The 18,064-nt window shown below is 41.2% G+C and overlaps 1 protein-coding gene across 1 annotated transcript; it reads right to left on the bottom strand.

The window, feature by feature from the left end:
- Nucleotides 1–3,265: 3,265 nt before the first annotated feature.
- chrnb1l (cholinergic receptor, nicotinic, beta 1 (muscle) like) lies at nt 3,266–16,526 on the bottom strand. The gene is made up of 11 exons (XM_034164183.1): nt 16,426–16,526; nt 14,090–14,223; nt 13,849–13,893; nt 12,930–13,039; nt 12,612–12,720; nt 12,383–12,530; nt 9,430–9,615; nt 7,986–8,209; nt 7,174–7,340; nt 3,589–3,727; nt 3,266–3,503 (listed from the first exon to the last, which is right to left on the bottom strand). Exons 1-11 carry the CDS (start codon nt 16,493–16,495, stop codon nt 3,363–3,365), a joined length of 1,473 nt encoding a protein of 490 aa, XP_034020074.1. The 5' UTR covers nt 16,496–16,526; the 3' UTR covers nt 3,266–3,362.
- Nucleotides 16,527–18,064: the final 1,538 nt, after the last annotated feature.

Below are 18,064 nucleotides of genomic sequence, written 5' to 3'. Positions count from 1 at the left end.
AAAAACAAATAAGAATTTCTGTTTGCTGACAAACTACGTTGAAACAACCTACCATCAGAGTTTTTCACCTTTTTCATCTGTGAATGTAACAAATTAGAAGTTCACCATTTTGCCCCCTTGACGAATAGTCTAAAATCAGTGTGCTAAGTGTGTTAGCATCCTGGTCGTTGCAACTTCGAATAGCAAAAGGGCAAAAGCGGACACGCAACACCAAGTACTTAATCAAATTGTAAGTCAGATTTTGTGGCTTCATCACAGTGGGATGGAAAAGTAGCCAGGAGAAGAAATAAAAATCTGTATTACCGCCACCAGGGTAACAGGAATGGGTTTGCCTGTTAGCTTGATTATTAGCTTAGCCGAGGCATTGATGTAATATGTGCTTTCTAAGTGGGTCATTTCTTTTATTTTCTGTATCACTATTGTTACTAAGCCTGTACTTTCTCTATAAACCACTTCTTTGCCTTTCCTGTATCAAGGTTGTAGTAAAAGCCCTAATTTTTAGCAAACAAATACCTCCACTGTTCTGAGCAAGGAACGTCCCGTAGCTCACGGAATGTGACTTTGATGCAGATGGAGGTGGGGACCCAAATGCTTGTGGAGGCTGAGGTCGGTTGAGTAGGATGAAGGAAAGGAAGCTTTAAAAAAAAGAAAGAAGAAAAAAAAAAAACCTAAGACGGATGTTCAAGAGGAAGAAGATCCGACACCCCCGGTCTCTGGGCTACAAGTATTGTTGCTGTTGGTAACCTGATTTATATGATGTCCTCTTGGCTGCGGTTCCAGCCAGGACCTAGGTTGCAAAGAACACAAAAAGAACATTGCTTTGTCTCTCCCCTCCCTCTCCTCTTTTTTTTTTTTAAAGACAGTGAATACATGTTTGTCTTGCTGCTTTAGCCGTTGCTCAACACTCAATGGGAGATGAAAAGTAAAACAGCTAAATCAGCCCCGTGAAGGGCGTTGGCGACATTCTTGGAGGCTCCCTGTCCTACTTTGAGGCCTTCTTCAAGTCCTTTGAGTGGCCTAGGAAATCACTGAGGCATTAGCAGTAAAGCATGCTGGACCTGTGGTTTTTCCTTGAAAAGCTCAGAGCGGACAGTGCCCTGCTCACCGTGTCCTCGGTGATTTCCAGCTTTGGATTTTTACTTGAAAAGACTTTTGTGTCGAAGCAGCAGGACAGTCAGAAAAAGACTATATGTTGTTTTTTTTTTGTCTCACTTCTTAGCAGTTTGACACAAGTTGGTTACAATAACTGCTGTCTCAGTACAAAGTTTCTGTATTTTCTTTTAGCTGTCTGTATTACGGCTGAAAATTCTGCCACCAAAGACGGACACCTTTTAATTTGAGGTAAAATGCAACCAAACTAGATAATTGGTGTAAGAATTACAGTAGGTAATTAGACGAGTTAAAGCAATCACAAAGAAATACTATGGCAGAGAAAAGTAAATCTGACTAGAGTAGATCTTCCTCAAAAACTGAATGAAGTTTTGCAGCTTCCGTCAGAAGGAGGCTTATGAGGGAAGCCACCAAGTGCCCCATAACAACTCTAAAGGAGTTACAAGCTTCAGCGGACGGCGTTAGACACATTAGCCATGAGAAATACATGATTAATAAAAAGTGTGTGTGTGTGTGTGTGTCGGGGGGCATTGCTTATAACGCGAATGCCCCTCCCTCCCTCAAGGAGGCTTGTGAGGAAAGCCACCAAGTCACCCATAACAAATCCTGAAGGACTTTCAAGCTTCAGCAGCTATAATTAGAGACATTAGCAATGAGAGACATCATTAAAAGTGTGTGTGTGTGTGTGTGTGTGTGTGTGGGGGGGGGGGGGGGGGGCACTGGTTAAATGGTCTGTATTTATATTGTACTTTTTCATCTAGAAGAAAAGCCAAAGCACTTTACAATTATGCCTCACGTTCACCCATTCACACACTAGAGTCACCATGCTGCCATACAAGGCCCACAACTGCTCACCGAGAGCCACTTGGGGATTATAGTGATTTTTTTGTTCGATTTGTTTCATTAAAGTTTATCTAAACTCACTCCCTTACAAACCTCCTTGTTAGAGAAACCATCAAGTCACCCATAACAACTCCGAATTAGTTACAGGCTTCTGTAATTAGAGAAATTAGAAGAGAAATAATTATTTTTTTAAAACAAACAAGCAAGCAAGCACACCAACAAGCAAATGCCCAAAAACAAAAGTAAAGTCAAATTCACAAACATGAAATCAAGACTCAAGTGAGGAAAGCCATCAAGACGTGTTCTGACAACTGAATGGATTAAATGTTTCAATGGCTGTAACTGGAGACATGGGCATTACTGTAAAATAGCACAGAAAAAAAAACCTGACAACAGACTGCCACTAGATGGCGGTGTGGCTCATGATTTTGTAAAATGATTCACGCCACAAAGTAAAGTCATGGCAACATATTATGTTGCCATGTTCAGTGACTTTGCTTTGACTTTGCTTATTTGTACATACCTATTAAGCATGTAGAAATCATAGAGATGTATAACACAGGCTTGACAATATCAGTAGGAGGCGCTGTGTTGTGCTAGAACTGTTACTCAATGGAGCCTTTAATGTATATTATGCTTGCTTTCTTTATTTTTGGCAGTGTGTGTGTGTGTGTGTGTGTGTGTGTGTGTGTGTGTGTGTGTGTGTGTGTGTGTGTGTGTGTGTGTGTGTGTGTGTGTGTGTGCATGTGTGCCATCGGCCTCACAAACATTTGGACACTATATGCGCTTTTATTCTATCAACTTTAACACAGACACGCCTACTTACTGCAGGGTGTTCTTGATCTGTCTCAGTGTTATGCTGTAATTCTTTGAACATTTCCCTGATTTGGATGAAAATACCCTCAGATTAACTGTATGTCAAACAAGTGGCAGACAAGTAAATAGAAAAGAAAAAAAAACAAAACAACAAAAGCCTCTGGATCTAAGTGTAATGCAAGCAGCAGTGACCTTGGCAGCCACTGGACCTAGACTTTTCAAATGAAAAAAGCTGAAAGAGAGGTTCAGGTTAACCCACATGTAACTTCAACCACACCTGCTCCTAATTTCCACCATGCATGTGATGATAAGATTCATGTTAATCAGTGTGTCCTTTTAATGTGGAGACTTGGATGATTGCATTTATTGTTTTTGAGTTACTGTACTGCTTCTTCTTCAACTTCATTTAATAAAACTTTTCACGACAACAGATCTACGGAATGAAATACAGAAACCCAGATTTAATGAGATCTGAAAACATTGACAAGTTGATGACGAGTTGACTCCATGATGCTGTAGCTGTTGGAGTGCGTCTTGGCTGGATTGCTAAGGACGTGTAAAAGTCTTGCTCAAATGGTTTTACATGTTGTGTTCTATGGGAAGGGTTTGTCTGGCACATAGTTGAAACTGGCGTCCAGGAACATGGCCAGGGTTCCCAGAGTGGTGATGATGACAAACAACCACAGGAAGAGGCGGTCCACCACCAGGGCCACAAACTGCCAGTCTCCCGTCATCTGGAGGTGAGGCACAGAGTTTAGATTGGGGTCACTGCACGCACTGACGAATGAACGACAAGCTGCTCCGCTGCGCGTTTCTCACCATTTCATTTATGTCTTGCTTCTTCAGCTGGTCGGCCATGTATGTCACAGCGGCCACAGCTGACTTCAGGTTGGGCGGAAGGATCAGGCAGAAGGCGTCGGTGTCTGGGAGCTTCTGGAGATGCACTGTGCCCTCACCCCTTAAGGACACACAAAGGGACAGTAAGCGAATAGATGAAATTGAAAACAGGGATGCAAATCTAGGCTTGAGTTATGGCCTAAAACTACTTTTGAGTTGACAGAGTCTTGTGGTGGCTTCCCTCACGAACCTGCTTGTTGCATGGCCACTCAGTTTTTCAAAACTCCAGACAGATTTACCGCACAGTATTATCATGTTTTTTTATTTCTTAATGATGAGTGTAAATGAAACCCAAGACATATTCAGTAACTTGGAAATGTTCATCTATATATTGGCTGTAAAACTTGTTAAATCCCTTGAGTCAAAATTACAAAAATTTGCTTCACTAAAAAAAAAGTTTATTGTTAACTGTTTATTCGTTTTAATTAGTTTTTAAATGTTCAATTAGCCTTTTATCTTTTTTTTTTTTACTACATCTATTTTAAGTGTAAAAAAAATCAGCTAGCTTTAGATTAAGTTAATTTGTTTTTCAAATCATTTAATTTTTAAGGATTCAATTAGCTTTTCAGTTTTATTCATTTAAAGTTATTTTTTATATTGCCTTAACTTTCAATTCAGTTAGGTTGTTTTTAGATCCATTTACTTTTTAAAGCTCAAGTTAGCATTTTCAGACAGTTAGCTTTTGTTTGTTGCATTTAATGTTCAGTTATGTTTAGGTTCAAATAGTTTTTCCATTCATATAGACTTATGCTAACTTTATTTTAAAATAGCTTTATATTCCATTAGTTTTGTATTTAGTTAGGTTGTTTTTTGAATGATTTAGTTTTTGAAGTTTGAGTTACTTTTCCAGTTAGCTTTATTTTCAGTACATTTTGTTCAGTTAGCTTTAGGTTTAGTTGGGTTAGGTCAGTTAGTTTTATTTTCAGTTAGTTTTTTTTACTCTCAGTTAGCCTTATATGAATTTTAGATTCACATTGTCTTTGGTTGAGTTATTTTTAGAGTCAGTTAGTTTTAAAACATTCAATTAGATTTTAATTTAGCAAGCGTTTGATTCAGTTATTTATTTATTTTTTTAAAGTCATTTAGCATTTCACGTAGCTTTTGCTGCAGTTTGGTTTTATGCTCAGTTAACCGAGCCTTATATTGGTTTAATTTTAGATTTGTTCAGTTGCTATTTGGATTTATAATGCTAGTTTTAGACAACAGTTAGCCTTTTATGCGTAGCATGGTTGAACAATCATTAGCATGCCTGCAATGTCCAAATACAGAAAAAGGCTAACAGTCATATGCAATTGTAAAAGAACTTGAGTGATTGCAGCGTTTCTTTGAGTCTGCTGAAGGGCATGGCACACATTCCCCTGAGATATGTTTGGCTTTTCACCCTAGTGCGCCTTTCAGGTTCAGTCCTTCACTTGTGCATTGACTGAGGTTGATATTGCACAATACCTTCAGCACCAGTGAGGGATGGCTTCATAAATGAATGTAGGACAACTTATCACTTTCAAAGAGTGACAGCATGACAACAGATGCACTGCCCAAACCGAGAACCCAGCTGCCCAAACTGAGAACCCAGCTGCCCCTCCAGTAAGAACAGTGGCGCTATGCTATCCGCATTCCGCTGCTTGCTTGCAGAACTCTTACTTGACTTATAACTCTGAAACATGCTGAGACCGAGAATAAAAACAGGAATAACAAATGTAGGACAACTGGTCCAACATGGCTTCATCCTCAATCACTCAGCACCGGTCTCTCACGTGTCTACTGCCACCCTCCTCCAACTTCTTTCACTGGGATTACTGCCTAATTCCCAACCTAAACAGAGGTTTAGGAACTGGCGACTGGGGATGGGGTGCTGGACTTAGCTGGGGCTGAATCTGATGCCTTTGGAATGGGAGATACCCAGCACCAGATCTGGTTTTGGGGCCTGTGAGCATGGAGGTTACGTGATTATATGTATTGTATGTTTGTCTGTTAGCATGAATGTTCAAAATATTTTTTTACGTATCGCAATGAAACGTAGTTGAACCTACCTACCTGCCTATTCACTCAATGCATTTTACTAGGTCATGCCTAGACTTGGATTTACCGAGCATAATGGGGCATTTTTCAACATCGGTCTGTTTATTAAATTCTTCAAAGTTGATGGCCACAAAACACAGCTGAATGATCAGTGTTATCATGAGGAAAACCTCATTGCCAGAGTTCCTGAATGACATGTGCATTCTTCTACTATCTTGGCACATTGCATGGGTTCCTGTTGCACTGCTGATAGCGACAAGTCAAAACTTTAATAGAAATAGCTTTCTATTTGCCTAACATTGGGATCAGGACACTGTAGCAGAGACAGAAGTTGGCTCAGGATGAATGGCTTTCCAACTCATCATGTCTATAGTATGGTATCTAACAGGCTTGCCAGTTGAAATTTAGGCAGCCTAACCTTTGGCAGTTCATCTTTCCCAATAGTTCAAGTCAACATTTGGTTTATCTTTGTTGTCTACTCCAATTCATCTTGCTGTATATTTTTACCCTTGTTGAGATTGACATATCTGTATCCTTACCAACTTCTGTTATGTGTCGGACGCAGCTCGGAGAACCGACCAGCGTTTGAAGGACCCAGTATGAAATAAGCAGAGCACGGTACAAAGGATAACTGAATTTAATACATAACAGTGATACATAAAGAACAAAGTGCGGTCTGGTGTGGTGCGCTCCCAGCAGCGCTAACGGTCCAGAGCCAGAAGCTGTTCGGACCCAAGGACCCCGCCGACACCCCCCAGGTGGCCGCAACAAACCGAGTCTGTGAAAGAAGGAACCATTATGTGAGTCCACACTCTACACACAGAGAGAACACTTAAAGGTGTACAAACAGCAAACACTTCCTGGCTTGATTACTAATCAACTTCCCAACCTGCAGGCATGGAACATCCAGTTAACAAAACTCCACTGCAGGGGAAGTCGCTACATGACTAACATACAGCTCAATATAATAAAGGTGTGAGGGACACCACATTTACTGACTGTATAAATGTTAGTCACAAAATCTAACGTACCTCAGGAAGTGTGCTGACGAGCGTGAGACCTCACCCCCTCCTCTTTCACAGACCGTGCATCAAACCTGGACGTTCTCTGCATCCACTGATGATGAGATGGCTCCCGAGACAACGATCTCACCCGTCTGGTCACAAGGTCGAGTCTCTGGCAAATACACACTGTGCACTCCAGTCTTAAATGCCACCATGTTCCAATCCATGCAGATGCACCACAGCTGTGAGTCCTGATGAGCCGCAGGTGATCAGCCTCAGGTGATCAGGGTGAGGTCCTGATAAACTCAGCAACACAGCCACTCAGTTCCAAATGCAAGCCACCTGGAAGGAAAAACAAAAGACAGAAACAAAAAGGCAGCCAGGCCCCCCAGCCATACAACAACTTCTTTCTTTCTATTATAAACAGCTGTATCATATACTTATGGTACAGCCCATTTTTATTAAGTAGTAAATGTATTCTTACCTGCCTCTCCAGGGTAAAACAAGATCAGGGTTGATTTTCCGAAAGACATACTCTCCTCCGGGGTGCCATCCATTGAAGGTTCGAATTGGTGTCTCATCTTTTAGCACAGGTCCCTGCGGAATGGGCCTCATCATGCCAATGAACTTGGGGAGAAAGTCAATGAATACCTGGAAGATTCAAGTTCAACAGTCACTGAGTATTGAAGTCGACTACGACTTGTTTGGCAAAGTTAGTTCATCAAGTTTTCGCACAAAATGGAGTTACATTGGTGTCTTGGGTTGCTACTAGAAGTTCTATACAGGGCTTAAGGCCCATTGGTGCTTGTGCTTATCCACAGATACTGAAGCTGAAGTGGATACGAGTCTAGAACTCCCCCTGAACAGGACACAAGTCCATCACAGGTTACTTTCACAGCAAAGGTCAGTATCCCTTTACAGATGGGTGGACTGGGACAATGCAAACCCAGGTTTACATATTGGTAGCCCAACTGCTTAGGTCCCCTGTGCTACCCGTTCTCCCTGTTATGATAGCTCTGTTGAGGATCAATGCAACTTTTTATGTCAAAGTTCACCATGAACTTTGTTCATGGCGAATTTATGCATGAATTATTTACACAGATTACTCAAGAAAATGTATCACCCCCTGGAAAGAATATGGACAAATCCACAGGAGATCTGGTAGCTCAGTGGATAGGTGTTGGGCCATTTCAATTTTGAAATTTCACAGCTTTAACTTTAGGGATGAAAAAAATATTGACTTGAGCTTGTTATATTGCATTATGCCTAATGCGGGTTAAATAAACTCAGCCTCACCTTTCGAACCCAGTATGGCATCATGTGAGTGCTGGGATTTCTGTGGTGAAGGTTGAGGACGACCACACTCAGGATGACAGAGAAGGTGACAAGGATCATCGTGAACATGACATAGTTGACAATGATTGGAATACCAAGAGATGTCTCAGGGACCTTCTTAGCCAGCAGGAGCATGAAGACAGTGAGAGCGATGAGCACAGAAATAGAGAGCGTCATCTTCTCTCCTGGAAATGACAAGGCAAAACAACAAATAACACTTGCTTCTACTGAAACTTGGCCATCCCTGTTTTCCAAAAGTAGCCATCGACTCGCTGTTGAATCCAAGTGAAACAGTGCAAGGATGCTCCTTTGGCCTTGTCCATTTGCAGTGATCCTCACCACTCTGAGAATCATGCTCTACAAAATGCACCACATGGCCACCGTGTGGTGGACAGAGGTGTTTGAGGATTTTGTTACCATTGCAGAAGAATGAAGGGCTGAGTCTTTAGGAGCCTGGTGTTTCTTGTCTTACTGTATGCTTGTGAGACTTGAACACTAACCAGTGACCTAAGGTGCTGATTGGATGTCTTTGGTACCAGGTCTCTTTGGTGGATCCTTGGGTACCACTGGAATGACTATGTGTCAAACAAGCGGTTACGTAGGGAGATGAGGAGTATCACTTACATTGTGATGGAATGTTAGTGGCAACATTTTGGCAATGTGGTGCATTGGAGAAGGCCAAGAGAACATCCATTTTTCATTTGTCTCTGTCAGAAAAGCTGGTTACTTTCAAGAGATGGAGATGGATTATTTGTCACCAAGTCATTCTGGGAATCTCTGAAGACATCTGGTACGAAAGAATTCCGGTCATCATGAATTTCTATCTCTGGTTTGCTTGCAAGTCTCACAACCATACAGTCAAACCTTGAGCACCAGGTGTCAAAGACGTGGACGTTCGTTTTTCTGCAAAGGTATTGGTATCACCATACAGCTTTGTTCAACAATCCCATGACTTCTTTTGATATTCCTGGGCATCTTTGAACCTCATAGGCTCCTGGAGCCATGAACATTACTGCTGGTGCCTCAGCTCCAGTGATGGACAAAGTAGATTCCTCCCCAAGGTCACATACTATCATGCACATTTGTGTCTGTTCTCCTTCAAAAGTATTCCCTGGCTCTTGAACTAGCCCATACAGGGTACACTATGATAGCTGGAAATGGACCCAGACACAGACCTCATCATGTATTATGTAACATGGACCCAGACTTGGACTTGGACTCAGGTGCTCAGGAACACCAAAAGTCCCCAAATTAAAAAAAGCTCTCTGTCAGGATCCATTTCCGGATTTCATAGTGTACCTCCATATCCGACACATGCTTACATTCAACAATACATTGTCAAACCGATTCCCAATGCTGTCTTTTGGCAGTGATGACTAGTTGTGATATTAAAACACATCCTGACCTGCTCCAGGAGGCAAGTAGAAGACAAATATAGCCAACATGCTGGTGAGGATGCAGGGCATGATGATGTTGATGATGTAGAACAGAGGTTTCCTCTGTATGATGAGGTAAAAAGTGATGTCCTCATACAAGTCCTCCTTAACGTTCTTCTTTGTGGGTTTGTGACAGATGGCCCACTCTCCATTTTCTGTGGCAGGTTAAAAAAAAGAAGCAGAAGTTTGAGGGGAGGTTGGAAGAAATCAGAATGATTTTGCTATCTGTCTTAACCTCATTGAGCCACACAGTGATATAAATAAATGCTGATACTAATTCCAAAGCGTGTAAATAGTTAAACAAATCAGGAGTAATAATGTTTGTAATTTACAAAAAGTGATCAAAATGAAGAGACAAAAGATACTGTTGTGTCTTTGTACAGATGTTTATGAATTGTAGCCCAATGCGACAGGTATGCTGGATCTAGCCACCCCTTAACAATGGCTGCTAGCTGCTGTGGACTCCATCAAATATGTCCTTTATATGCATTTTATTACAAATATCAGAGATAATATGACTTGCTGTGTAGTTAATTGAGTAGACCTCTGAAGAAGTCAGTGCTTCAGAATTTCTGTTGAGTGACATATGTTAGCACTATCAGCACTAATTAGCAGGTATTAATAGCTTAGTGATGTTAGCTACACTGTAGGTGCCATGATTAATAGGACAACATGTCAGTTATAGTTTTTAATACCCACACACCCATCCCACCCATTATGAAAACCACTGCCCAGGCCAAAAAACTACATTAGTCAAAAAACTTGCACCAAGGTTACCTAGCCTGTTAGCCTTCTCCAGCTTGGCAACTTTGTAGTAGATGGCATGTTTTGGCTTAATTCAACCAGCTCCTGTCTTAAGAGTCATAGTTATTGTTATTTAATGAATTGCAGCCCAACTTAATTCATGTTTCTGAAAGTTGTTTTGAATTGTGGATCTTTGTGTTGCTGTTAGTACAGCAGTGGGTCCCAAACTACTGATGATCCCTCTCCCAAGATGGCAGATGAAAATATTGCTGGAATAGAATCCTGTCCCCTCTAGTCATTATTAATCTCTAGGGTCCAATCAGCACTTCTGTTGCTAAATGGGAGCAGCCCTTGTCTCATTACTGTCAGTAATGAACCAACAGGTTTGCCAGCACCAATAAAACACCAAGAATTTGAAGAAGAAGAAGAAGAAGAGGAGAAATTATGCTAATGCTCTTTGACAACAATAAAGTTAGAGGAAGAGAACCTGTGAATGCTGTGAGTTTTCCAACCACAGGTGCGTAAATATTCCTCCAAATGAAGTGACAAAAGCCCAGCAAAGAATTATGTGTATTGAGAGTTATATACTAGTTTTGCAAGTTAAGACCAAAATAGTTTATTCATGTGGTGTAACAGGGAAACAGGACATACATGCTAACATGCTAAGCTAGTGGAGCTGTTGAATCAGAGTGCACATGCTAACATGCTAAGCTAGTGGAGCTGTTGAATCAGAGTGCACATGCTAACATGCTAAGCTAGTGGAGCTGTTGAATCAGAGTGCACATGCTAACATGCTAAGCTAGTGGAGCTGTTGAATCAGAGTGCACATGCTAACATGCTACTAGAGTTGACCGGGTAGTGAGAATGTTAACATGCTAAGCTACTGTGGTACTGAGCACAGACAAAGTATCCCAGTGCACATTTGTGAGTGAACTTGAATGTCAGACTTGGCAGAAACCTCTTTGTGTTGTTAGTACTTTCATTGTGTTGTGGTTTGTTGGCCATGTGTCTGTTTTTTGAGTGCGTTGTGAGACACATCAAATTATATTGGTTGCACTGTTGTAGGTTGTATGTTTGTGTTCCGTGATTTTTTTTTTTTTTTTTTTTTTTTGTGAAAGCATTTTCGCAATTTGACCTTTTTCAGTGCAGCTACCTGTTGTTGAAATGATGCACGTTTTCCTTCACTGTTTGTAGTTTTTTCCCCATTTGTTTGTGTGTACTTATACTGAGTGCCTACATAGTGTGGTTAAGTTTTTTTTTTTTTTTTTTTTAACTAGAGTGAATATCTTCTAATTTATATTCCAAATGGTTAAAGCCATCACCAAGCCAATTGAATGCTGGTACAAATTACTGGCGGATGATGCTCAGCCCATGAGGTCTTGCTTATATGATGTTGAACATAGTTTAACCTTTTTAGTTCCCACCTCCATGGTGCAGGAGGCACTGAAATGGGGTGTTGTCTTGTAGGTGACCTTGACTGACTTTTTCTGGGTCAAATTTGGGCCAACATGTAAAAATAGGCTGTTGCCGTGTGATTACTCAACACCAAACCATAGCAGACCCAAGCTATGTAGGTTATGAATGTAGGTTATGAATTAATCTCTGATTTAATTTCATTTATTTTAGTTTTTAATTTTTCAAATTTTTTTTTAGTTTTTAATTATTAATTTTAATTTATACTTTATTTAATTTATATAGCGCTAAGTCACAACAAAACTGCCTCGAGGCGCTTCACACAGGTAAGGTCAAGCCTGACCAACCACTAGAGCAAGCACACAGGTGACAGGGGTACAAGGAAATCTCCCTCTGATGATATTGAGGAAGAAACCTCAAGCAGACGAGACTGAAAGGGGTGGCCCACTGTTTAGGCCAGTCTACCAAAAATGTTTACAAAATCTAATCTATTTATTTCAGATGGCGCTGACCTTGACCTTCTTTTTCTGCAAGAAATTGGGTAGGATTATAAACATCAGTGAAGAATATCCTATTTACGTGAAATTTGAAGAAAAGCTGAGAAGAAATTTGAAGAAAAAGCCGGCGAAGCACGGCTTTTTGGAGGTGGGGGTGGGGGAGGGAGTCATTAGAACGACTTTGATAAGAGTAACTGCCATTACATACAATCAGCTTTACAGTGGATGTGCATGGAAGTGTGCGAGTTCAGTGTGTGCAGGCACCAACCAGTGAACGCGTTCTCGTCTATTACAATCTCATGGATCTCATTTCCGTTGTCATCTAGGAAGTACTGCAGGTCCACCTCGGATGCGTCGTAGGTGTACGAGCGGAAAACCATGCTGCAGTTCTGCCAGTCAAACGGGAAGTACGCCACCTAGAAGAAATGGCCGGGGAAAATGAAATGATTGACGATTCTCCCGCTCGCCAGTTTGATACACTTATTTATAGCCTGTACCTCAATAGAACAGCTGCTGCGGTAGATGGCCGGCGGAAGCCAGTTGACCCTCCCGTCGCTGTAAACTAAGACGTTGACATACAGAGCTACGTCAAAGTTGCCGTCATTACTACAGAAGTAGAAATTGTAAAAGAAAGAAAAGGTGGTATTTCAGAAATGCGACTCTCATTATTTGCAGGAAACCTAAAAATATAGATGTCAAAAACAAGTTGATCAATTTGCATCTATAATGAATCCTGTTGAGTTCCGTGATAGTTGTACTTTGAGGAAACAGGATTCCAGCACATTTTGAAAAGTATCCTTCAATAGGATGCTCACTTGTTGATGAGGTAGATGTCTGGACGCCACACTTTGTTTGGAGGAATCCTCAAGACGTGAATGTTATCGTATTCCTTTGGGTTCCATGTCAGTCGGTAGTCTGTCCATGCCTAGGAAAGAAGGAAGAGGCATATCAGAAAAATATAACATGTAATTGTTACTTTTCCATTTCTTTAGCTTTTGCAAAGAAATTTAAATCAGTTCTCTTCACATACTATCACAAACATTCCCATTATCTGCCATTTTAACACAAGCAAAGGTGGGCTTAGTGAAAGAAGGAGAGAGGCAGAAAGAAAGAGATAATGCAAGAAGTACAGTATTGTTTGGAATGTAAGAAAAAGCAGGGCTGTTTTATAATCAGTCTATAGATTTTTTTCATGTCACCTGTCCAATACATCCACAAGTGTAGGTGGTGACAAATATTCATGAAACAGCTGTTTCTTCCATAACTGAAGCAACCTGTGTCTCTAACTACATAAGTTGATGGAGAGATACAACAATTGTAGAGACAAGTACATGGCTTAAATTGGGCACATTAACCTGCAACTAAGAGAAGCTAAAATACAGGCTTTAAGCTCATAGTAATAAATCCTGCAAAGCCATCAAACAACTCTCAAGTAGTCAAGAAATGCAGTGTGACTTTCTATGGTAAGCTCCCCCCTAAAACAGTCTTAAAAATGCTAACAGCAGAAGTGATAGTGTCAGTACATGGTTGAAAACACAAATGGGAGGCTGCCCATAAAATTGCTATCATTATTGAAATGATAGGATTTCCTTGAAATACATCTTTCAAAAAGGGGGTATCGTATAATCAGGACCATCTTATTTTCAGAGCAAAACTGTAATTTCTGGGTATAAAATGTCCATTTGTGAGTCGAAAGAGGCAGAGTTGAAGAAGCACTGTACAACAAGATCATACCAGATTCATGTACACGTTGGTTGTCATCTCACCATTCTTCTCATTCTACAGCAGGGCAAAAACAGAAGGGGGACAAATATTAATGCATGACACATCTACTCCTTTCAATCCTGCTTTCTCAACACTAATTGGTGCCAACCAACTGCCAGTCAACATGTGGCCAACAGAAATCCCAAAAACCTGATTGAGAAGCACTCAAACATTTCCACCCAGTGATAGCTGCTTGTGCGTGTGTGTTTACCAAGCTGACAAGCTGAGATAGAGTCATCCCCACTCGGACCATCACCCTCTCTTCCCAGTAACGAGCTGGTCGCACCTTCAAGTTGTAGTTATAGAAGAGCGTCTGATGGAGCCGCCGTTCAGTTTCCGAAGCTCCTGGATGAAACAGTGGATGGGTTATCAAACGGTGCTTATGCTTTCCATGCAGCAAATCATGTCTGTAGAGGTGATGTGTCTGATGGACATCCTTCAAATCCGGTCCTTCACCTTCCTTCCCATTCAGCCCCGTTTCCTTCAAGAGTCCCATACTCCACCCAGCAATTCCACCAATGCTGTTCATTGCTGCATCCACCACTCCACATGACCATCCTGGGATCTGGACAGCAAACATCTGGTCCAGCCCCACTTCTCACAAGTAGCCTTCTATCTGCCACAGCCACGTCAAATGTGTGCATCCCCTTGGCCTTTTCCAGTGGTCCTCAGCACTGTCACGTGATACTTCTCATTCCATGTTCTTCAAATTGCAAGTGTACTTGTGCTCAACTGTCCACACATAAGCTTGATGGATTACAAATGAGGTGCGGTCAGATATTGAGCCTGACCACACCTCATCACCGCATCCATCCATACGCTCCTCTTGGGTCTTTCATTTACAGACAGCAAATCAAGCTACGATGTGGATAAGGTACCTTAACTTTATGTTTAGGATCTTTACTATCCTTATTTATCTAGCTAGCTATCAAATGGTTTGCTATACTGTTTTGTCAGTACTGTCTTAGCCTTTCCTTTGCAGTCCCATACTGTTCTTCTATCCTATTCTTCTATCTCTATGGTGTCCTAGCCTATGCAGTCCTACGCTATAGTATTATACGTGATGCTGTTCTACTTTGTGCTATGCGAGCCTATGGTATGGTAGTCTATGCTGTCCTATCTATCCCATTTGTTTTTTGGATTGCTGAGGCTAAACTGGATGTAGACGTAAAATGTAGGGTAAAATTCATTCCTGCAACAAATTGAAATGACATCATGCATTTCCACAAACAGTTTCAGGAGCAACAATTAATTGACTAAGTTTCACTGAAGGGCCAAAAGATGTAGTGACAGTGAAGGCCAAGCAGGACATATACAGGAACCAGTCAGCAGGACAGGTGCTGTTGGTGTTAGCCGGGAAGCAAAGGTGACTGTACTAATGTAATTGATATGCAGCAGGGGAATGAGACCAAAGGGACGCCTGTGGTGCCAGCATCCATCAGGGACAAAAATAGGCTCTGATTATCAAACAATCAAGTGCTAATATGACTCATTAAATGTTCCACTGAACAATAGTCTTTGATCATTTGGCTTTGAATCAAAATATTTAGTAATTCTGCTCACTGTTTCTCAAATTCTTCCTCAAGGAAAGATATACAGAAATGGTGAAGCCGTTTTGTTCGATATTGGGGAGGTCACAAATAGTGCACTCAGTGTGTTGTTTTTTTTTTTTTTTTTTTTTTTTTTTTTTGCTGTGTCGCCCATTTGTGTGGTCAAAAGGTCATAAATCTGTTAGCAATTAGCTGAGACTTGCTAATTGGTCTGCACAAATTGGCTGATGTATATTTACACCCGCACACTCAAGTCCATGTGGAGGTATTCTGGATTTGATGATCCTGATGATCCAATTTGGACCAAACATAATGGAACTATGTTTGCTATTAAAAATGAATATGAAATCACATGTCACCCTTCTGATGGTCATATGAACTCTGACCTTGAAAGCGCAAACTAATTTAGAATAGCTTTACTATAAGGTTACTATTAAAAAATAACATGAGATCATATCACTTTTCTGTTGGGCATATGTATGGCCTTGGGTGACTTTGAAAGGTCTAACTAAAGGTCATAAGAGTTCAACAGCTTGGAGCCAATATTGATTAAACATGGTAGAAGGGTTTTGCGTTAGTCAGTGATAAAGAGGTTAAAGTTTGAGCAGAACTGACCAAATATTAAGACAGCATATAACTGTTTACACCTTCAGTTCCATCTTAAGGTGTTCCTCCAGTGTGCAGGAAATAGCTCGCCTGGTCAGGTTGTTCAATGTCTTTGGAAATCAAACATTTTTTTTTTCCCCTTTTAACTTAATTTCTCCTTCCTCTTTCAGGAGAACCTGTATTTAGTCATTTATGCAAGTTAAAAGACACAAGAGCTATACTGTATCTACCTGTTATTTTTGTGTCATGTCAAAATACCCTGCAGCTAATATTAGGGCTAAGCTTGCCCTAAACTAGCCCTACTATCTTAATGTAAATTCACAGGAAAGAATTCTGCATATGGCTTATGAATATATATTGTAAAATTTTGTCAACCCAAAAATCTCCTCACCAATGAAAGCGATGCAAAGGCAGCTCCATATGATGGCAACACACATTGTCATCTTCTTGTATCCACTCATAATCGCAACATCTTCTTGATCTTTTCTTTCCGTCAACCTTCTCAATCGCCAGTTACTTCTCACCTGGAACTGAAATTGTTCCCAAAAGCTCACCAACTCGATACAAAGGCAAGGCTAATATAACGTGCACCTTTGGCAGCACCAACTGTACAGCTAAGGGTTGTAGTGATTCCTCTCTCTCGCTCGCTCTCTCCTTTGTGGCCATGGCTCCATGGGTGAAACCACAGCCTGATTGGGTGCGTGTGCTGGGAGTGACAAGAGGGTGGAATGTTTTTGTAGTGGGATGCCCTCGGGACAGACACCTGTTGGTGCTTGCGAGTCTGAGGTTAAGAGGGTCTAGATAGAGGGTATGAGCAACAGGAAATACTGGGCTGGTATGGGTTACAGGTTATGACAATGGGGATATTTTTGGAGGGACTGAATGCCTCCTGTGCCTTTTTTGTTTGTTTGAAATTCTCGTTTTTTTGTCTGGTCTCTCATCCCATTCACTCAGTCCACCAGTTCCACTCTTCATTGGTTAATCTGTGATTTCAAAGCCTTTATATGGTGTTCACCAAGGCCACTACTGGTTGGGATCAACTCTTTTTGGAGTTAATCGTGGCCCTTCAAGCAACTGCAGGGTTTGTCACTTTGCTTTATTTTTCAGCTGATAAGGTTGTTGCTTGAGAAAATTGTAATTCTACAGATATGAAATTAACTAATCAATTAATTAATGGTAATCTAGTGCATGACCACAGTTTGCAGTCATTGTAATTCCATTACCATGGAATTGCTCAGTAGGGGGAAGGGGCCATGTTTTGACTTGGTATCCTGCATGCCAGAAACCTCAAGCATCAGATAATAAATACAGAAGAGCCCAGAATGAATGTTTGGTGAGAACATCTCAATGCTACAGCTGCAACGGGCAGATGGCACTGCGTGCCTTTCAAACGTTCAAGGTATTGTCAACGCTGTTGCCACAGTGGGCTACTGAAAATGATCGCACACATTCCGCCTTAAATACCACAGCTGATGGGGCTCAGGCTTGCACGTATACTGGTGCATGGCTGTATTTAAAAGCATACAAATATCAGGGAAGCCCATGCAGCGCTGTCCATTAAGTGACACTGTATGTGCCAGGTTATTAATAGCAGGGCCGGCGAGTGCCAACAGTAAGGGTCACAGTTCTCACGGCAGCAGTGGTACCTTTAATACCCCCTCTTCAGATCTTTATTAACAAAAATGTAAAATGAAAGTGCAACAGGATTAACATGGCAGGTGTACATTTGTGTCACGAGTACATGTGACAAATCCCGAATTGACATGAGGTCAGACGGAGGCGAAAGAGCGCGCCACAGTGCCACAGGTTGGTAAAATGGAAATTCCTCACCCTGTTGGTGCAGCTGGTGAATGGACTTGTCATGCTTTTCCGCACTGCAGCATAATAAGTATAGCCACATGTGCAAATATGCATGCAAACACCCAAGTTCCGAAAATACAAAGAGGATTAGTAAAACACGCGGCACATTCTAACGGGGAAAACATACGGCGAAACCTGATTATAGCATCTGGTTTGTCTTGGTGTTTATG

The sequence above is a fragment of the Thalassophryne amazonica genome, chromosome 23, assembly GCF_902500255.1.
Source record: "Thalassophryne amazonica chromosome 23, fThaAma1.1, whole genome shotgun sequence".
NCBI lineage: Eukaryota > Metazoa > Chordata > Actinopteri > Batrachoidiformes > Batrachoididae > Thalassophryne > Thalassophryne amazonica.
This window is presented reverse-complemented; position numbering and strand designations above follow the sequence as displayed.

What these genes read in the sequence shown, in the direction of transcription:
- chrnb1l (XM_034164183.1), bottom strand. Translation starts at nt 16,495, where the DNA reads ATGAGTGGATACAAGAAGATGACAATGTGTGTTGCCATCATATGGAGC. An exon ending in GACATCTACCTCATCAACAA is followed by an intron (nt 12,721 to 12,929) that starts GTGAGCATCCTA and finishes CTACTTCTGTAG; the next exon opens with TAATGACGGCAACTTTGACG. An exon ending in AGCAAGACATAAATGAAATG is followed by an intron (nt 3,504 to 3,588) that starts GTGAGAAACGCG and finishes CCTCACCTCCAG; the next exon opens with ATGACGGGAGACTGGCAGTT.